This window comes from Chrysochloris asiatica, unplaced genomic scaffold (genome assembly GCF_000296735.1).
Source record: "Chrysochloris asiatica unplaced genomic scaffold, ChrAsi1.0 scaffold00347, whole genome shotgun sequence".
Lineage (NCBI taxonomy): Eukaryota > Metazoa > Chordata > Mammalia > Afrosoricida > Chrysochloridae > Chrysochloris > Chrysochloris asiatica.
The window spans coordinates 1,465,898-1,471,236 of NW_006408865.1; the positions used below are offsets into that span (position 1 = coordinate 1,465,898).

The 5,339-nt window shown below is 38.5% G+C and overlaps 1 protein-coding gene across 6 annotated transcripts in view; it reads left to right on the plus strand.

The window, feature by feature from the left end:
* Nucleotides 1–5,339, plus strand: part of APAF1 (apoptotic peptidase activating factor 1) — a 195,385-nt gene that overhangs the window by 172,718 nt on the left and 17,328 nt on the right. For 4 of the 6 annotated variants that reach the window (XM_006875933.1, XM_006875935.1, XM_006875934.1 and 1 more), the window contains 3 exons: nucleotides 1,280–1,399; nucleotides 1,723–1,848; nucleotides 3,866–3,991. The exons of 1 other annotated variant lie outside the window; for it this stretch is intronic. In XM_006875933.1, coding sequence (XP_006875995.1) covers nucleotides 1,280–1,399; nucleotides 1,723–1,848; nucleotides 3,866–3,991 — 372 coding nt within the window. The remainder of the gene's footprint in view (nucleotides 1–1,279; nucleotides 1,400–1,722; nucleotides 1,849–3,865; nucleotides 3,992–5,339) is intronic. One more of the 6 variants, XM_006875937.1, reaches the window with a different exon arrangement.

The following is a 5,339-nucleotide window of genomic DNA, read 5'->3' on the forward strand; positions in this document are numbered from 1 at the left end:
GGACTTAGCTCACAGCTTCATTGCTGTTTTTACCTCACTTCCCCTTATGTCTGCTCACGTATTGCCCTTGAGTCATAGTCTTGGAAGGGGGTTTGTCCTGAGGGGACCCGACAACTTGCCTTGATATCTCCTGGGCGAGCAATTTGCTTGTTCTTGTAGTAATAATTCAGACTGCTCTTATTGTTTTTATTTTTCTTGTTGGTCTTTCTTTCAAGAAATATCTTCTGTTCTTTTAGCGATTCCAGGCTGGTCTGCTTGTCCTTTCAAGTGGAGATTTCTCACCTCAGATGGGGTTCAGGTTTCCACCTATGGTCTTATGTAATGCAGAGGCTCCACAGGAAGTCTCCTTCACTGGGCACGGTGTAGCCCCATTTTAGGTATTTCAATCAGTACAGGCTCTAAACAGTTTTTGATTCATACTTACAACGAATTCCTCAAACTTACTTTGAATGCACTATTTCTACCAATTCTTCCCTAGGGAATTGCTTTTTCAAGTTTCACGGAACTTTTATCTTTATCATTATATCTTATATTGTAGGGTTATTGTATTTATTTTAATGTGTTATTTCCTAAACTAGGTATTTAGGCTTCTTGATGCTAGATCCTTGCTTGATTTATATGTGCCTCACATGTAGGTAATAAATAAACATTTGCTAAATTAATTTGAAGTCAAGAATTAATGAGAGCTTTAAATATAGGCACTTTGATTTAGAAGCTAAGAGATGGTATTGAAATAAATGCCTGACAGCAACATGGCATAGATTTAAATTCCTGCTCTGTTCATCTCTGTGCTTCAGATAGCTAAGAACTCTGAAGCTCAGTAATTCCATGACCAAGTGTAGAGTTGCTCTGGTCAGTTGACCTTCCTGGGTAACTGAGCCAGCTTTGGTAGAGCCAGGATCCGCAGACTGGCCCAACTTGTGAGATTCAGAAACCTGTAAATATGTCACTGGAATAATTTTCTCTGGAATATTCAATCAGATGGTAAGCTCACTGGCATATTGTGGCTTTCCTCTGTCTCTGGTATAATTAACTGTTCTCCAAGCAACTAAAGAAAATAAATCTTATTTAGGAGGAAAAATATTTTGTTTTGCTCTAATCAAATTAATTAATCCCAGTTTTTCTTTTCTCTGCCATAAACTAGGGACTCCATATTCTTCCTAGTTGTTTTTCTTGTTTTACTGAAACATCATGAGGACAAAAGTCTTTGGAAGAGCAAGAGTATACACTCCTATACCAACATTATATATTATAACAGACTTATTTCTTTGGTATGCAGGTATGGAATTGGCAATCAGGAGACTATGTCTTTTTGCAAGCCCATCAGGAAACAGTGAAAGACTTTAGGCCCTTGAAAAATTCAAGATTGCTGTCTTGGTCATTTGATGGAACAGTGAAGGTAATTTGAAATATGGATTTGTTTTTTTTAAAGCATTCTAATATCATAGTGATTATATTGTGACCACCAAAAGCAGATGGTGTTAAGTAACTACTTACATTTAAAATTTTATTTTCTCATGCCTGTTTTCTGTTTACTGCTGCCACCTACATCTGCTGTGTGTTTATGAGCATTTATTTTTATCCTTAAGGGCACTTAAAGCAAAGAGGTCAGAACAACTGATTTGCCAAAGCTCTTGTTTTTTTACCTCTGTCTTATAGCTGGTCATGCTCACTAGTACAAAATGTTCTTACAAGTGCCAAATTTGATTTTTTTTAAAAAAGGTATGGAATATTATTACTGGAAGAATAGAAAAAGACTTTGTTTGTCACCAGGATACAGTACTTTCATGTGCTATTTCTCCTGATGCCACCAAATTTTCATCTACCTCTGCTGACAAGACTGCAAAGGTAGGCCAACTAATTGTAATGTGAATGCATGAAAACAGGACACTAGTAATTTCCATGTACAGATCTGTCTCCTCTTCTGTGAACTTTTAGAGGGCGCCGTTTGTGGTTAGTAGGTGTTGAATAAATAGATTGAATGAATGATATTGAAAACTTCTGGTTTCTTCCTTACTGATTACATTTTGTCTGTTTCTAATCTAATGCAATCTCTACTTCAAACTGTTGTTGTTAAGTGTGATTGAATTGGTTCCGACTCATTCTGACCCTGTATAGGGTTTCCAAGGAGCAGCTGGTAAGTTTGAACTGCCGACCTTGCAGTTCAAACCAGCCTTTAGGTCCAGTGCTTATCCTACAGCGCCACACCAGATAAGCTATAAAAATCACTGAAAAGGCTCTACATTTAATTGTACACTCACAATAAATGCTTATATAATTGGTATATGTTGAGACTTCTGAAAATCACATTCCGGTGAAATGCTGCTGCTTGGTATTATGAAATTTAGAAATCTGTGGATATGTAATTGAGATAATATTCTCTGGAAAATTTAATCAGATGGTGAACTCTTGAATATTTTGTTCTCTTTTTTTTTGCTCCATCTCTGTTAATAGCATTACTATCTACTCATCTTTCCAAACTACTAACCTTGGAGTTATCAGTGACTCTGTTCTGTCTGTCATGCTCTGTTGATGGCCCCTCACAGTCTCTTGACTTGTCTCCTCTTCTTTGGTGTGCTCTCCCCACATCCTCCCTGCACTGGTTTCCAGTGTGTCTTCTGTACTGCTCGCTGAGTCCTTTTTAGGACTGAAATATCTCTGCTACTTTAAGGTTGCTGGCCCGGACTCTTTAGTCCTTTAGCATCTGTTTCTGCTACATTGTTCTTTCTGTGCTGAGCTACTTTCATTCTCCATCTTTTTGTGCCTGATGTTAACTTTAGTTTCAAGAAACCCATTACTCCTTTTTAACCTTGAAGAGTTATGAGTGATCCTTGTAGACCTGGATCTGATGTCAGCTCTGCTGTCAGTAAAGCCTTCCTTACTCTCAGGCAGGACTAAGTGCTCTACCTTCAGTGTTCCCATTACATTTTACTCATGTTTGTTTGCACATTTACTTTGTACACCAGTACACTTACTTGTTCATAAGTCTATCTTTCTGATAAAATAATAAACTTTTCAAGGGTAACTGTATCTAGCTAATCATTGCACCAATAGTTCCTACCTCACAGTGACTGGTCCATAGTGGATTTTAGGATATGCTGCAGAGTGTTGATGTTGTTGTTGTTAAGTGCCATTGAGTCGGTTCCGACCCATAGCAACCCTGTATAGAGTTTCTGAGGAGCAGCTGGTGAACTTGAACCATTGACCTTGCTGTTCAAACAGCTTTGCAGTGTGGTGCATTAACCAATAGCGCCATTCCAGGACTCCAGGTGGTGATAGTAGGATGCCAATAATAATTGGAAGGCAAATAACAGCATCTGGCCACCAAGATATTAGGATAATATGACTAATCTTTAAAGAACACTTACCATGTGCTAAATCCTGTGTTCAGAATTTCCTTGTCTACTATTTTATTTAATCTCTTCGCCATAGATCCTATTGTCCCCATTTCACAGACACAGAAATTAAAGCTAGAGAAGCTTAGGTGGGTTATTCTAGGTCACAGGAGATTGGTCAGTAGTAAATCTCAGACTCACACTTTGGCCACCTGTACTGCTCTTAATGTGTTTGCTAGTCTGTCTTCCAATAGCTTTCTTCCAAGTTCTTTCTTCATTAATAAAGTTAAGGAAGCTATGACATTGGTCCTGGAACTGAAATTAACTTGAGTAATTAAGGAAAACCAGAAAAATGATTATGATTTCATGTTGAAACTTGGGCAGTATCATTAAAACCTATGAACTGCCAAATCTTACAACTCCTATGCGATTGAATTTATGGCTAAATAAATAGCCCTCAAAACAGAGTTTGCAGATGTTTTTTTTCCTATTGTATTTACTATTTCCAAACTATTGTAATTGCCTTTTAGATTTGGAATTTTGAATGCCTTTCCCCTCTTCATGAATTGAGGGGCCACAAAGGCTGTGTGCGCTGCTCAGTCTTCTCAGCGGACAGCACCCTGCTGGCAACAGGAGATGACAACGGAGAAATCAGGGTAAGCCGTCTGCTGACATGAAAATCCTGCTCTTCCTGTGGCGTGGGCCAACACCAGTCTTCATAACCTTCGGTGACAGGGCAGCCCAGTCCCCAGGCTTCTGGGTGGATAATGCATTCTTTGTTTTACTTTTTGGAGAGCTTTGTGCATGTCCTACTAATGACAGCATTCTGTTGTAGAAAGAATTCATTTTCTAGTTAGTAGAGTTAGAGTGAAGTATTTCCTATGTATGTAGGGCAGCAAATGCCCTAGTGATTTGCCATTGATTTTCTGCTGTTAGCTTGAGAATGATTCATCTTAACTCTTAGACTTGGACTGAAGGTTGTTTTTCATGGCAGAATTGAGGAAAATAATTTTGTAAATCATTTGTAGGTTATAAATGGTGAATTCTGCTATTTTCAGTGCTAAAAAGAAAGATCTTTTTAACCCTATACCCATTAGATAGTCAACATTTACAGTTTGGCTTATTGCAGCCTTCAACAGAACAGAGGCTCGCGTTCCTGTCACTGGGTGGGCACTCAAGGGCTCCTTACTGAGGTAGAGTCTGTTAAGTATGGCAGTTTTATTATCCTGAGGTGCTAAAGATATACCCGTGTTGTTGTTGTTAAGTGCCTTACAGTCAGTCTGACTATAAATCTTTGTGAGAGCAGAAAGCCTCGTCTTTCTCCCACAGAGAGGCTGGTGGGCTCGAACTGATAACCTTGTTGTTTGCAGTTCAGTGCTTATCATACAGAGTCACTGTGCTCCCAAGATATACCTATACACCATGCCAGTTTTATTTAGAAAACATGTTTTTCAGTATACATGTTAAGGCAATTGAATGCTGTTCTCTTTGTGTCCCTTCTAAAGATACAATATAAAAGGGAAAGTATTACATGCTGATACATCAGAAATCCTGGAAGAACAGTTGACTTACTTGTGGTGTACAGTTGATGGGAAAAGTTTGGACTTTGGTAAATGAGTATATTTGAGAAGAATGTTTGCTCTTAATTTTTCACAAAGGATTTAAAGCACAGAGAATAGGTGTATAATGCATAAGAATGGGAGACTGTGCATTCTGTTGGAATGGAGGAGTTGTCACCAAGGTTTCCCAGGAAAATGAAGATTCTCTTGCTTGACAGCCAAGTGGCCAGCCTTCTGTCTACTGACACTTAGGTGCCGTGTCAGTGAAGTGGCACGGCTACTTTGGGAGCATTCACTTTGCTCTGAGTTCTCATCTTTGAATAAAAGAGCTCTTTCACTGGTGATGAAGCAGCGTTTCATTTTTGCAAGAATCCTTGTAGAAAAAGTTATCTCTCAAAATTTTGAATGTTATTTTTAAAAGTTTTCCTCAGCACATTGTTGTTGT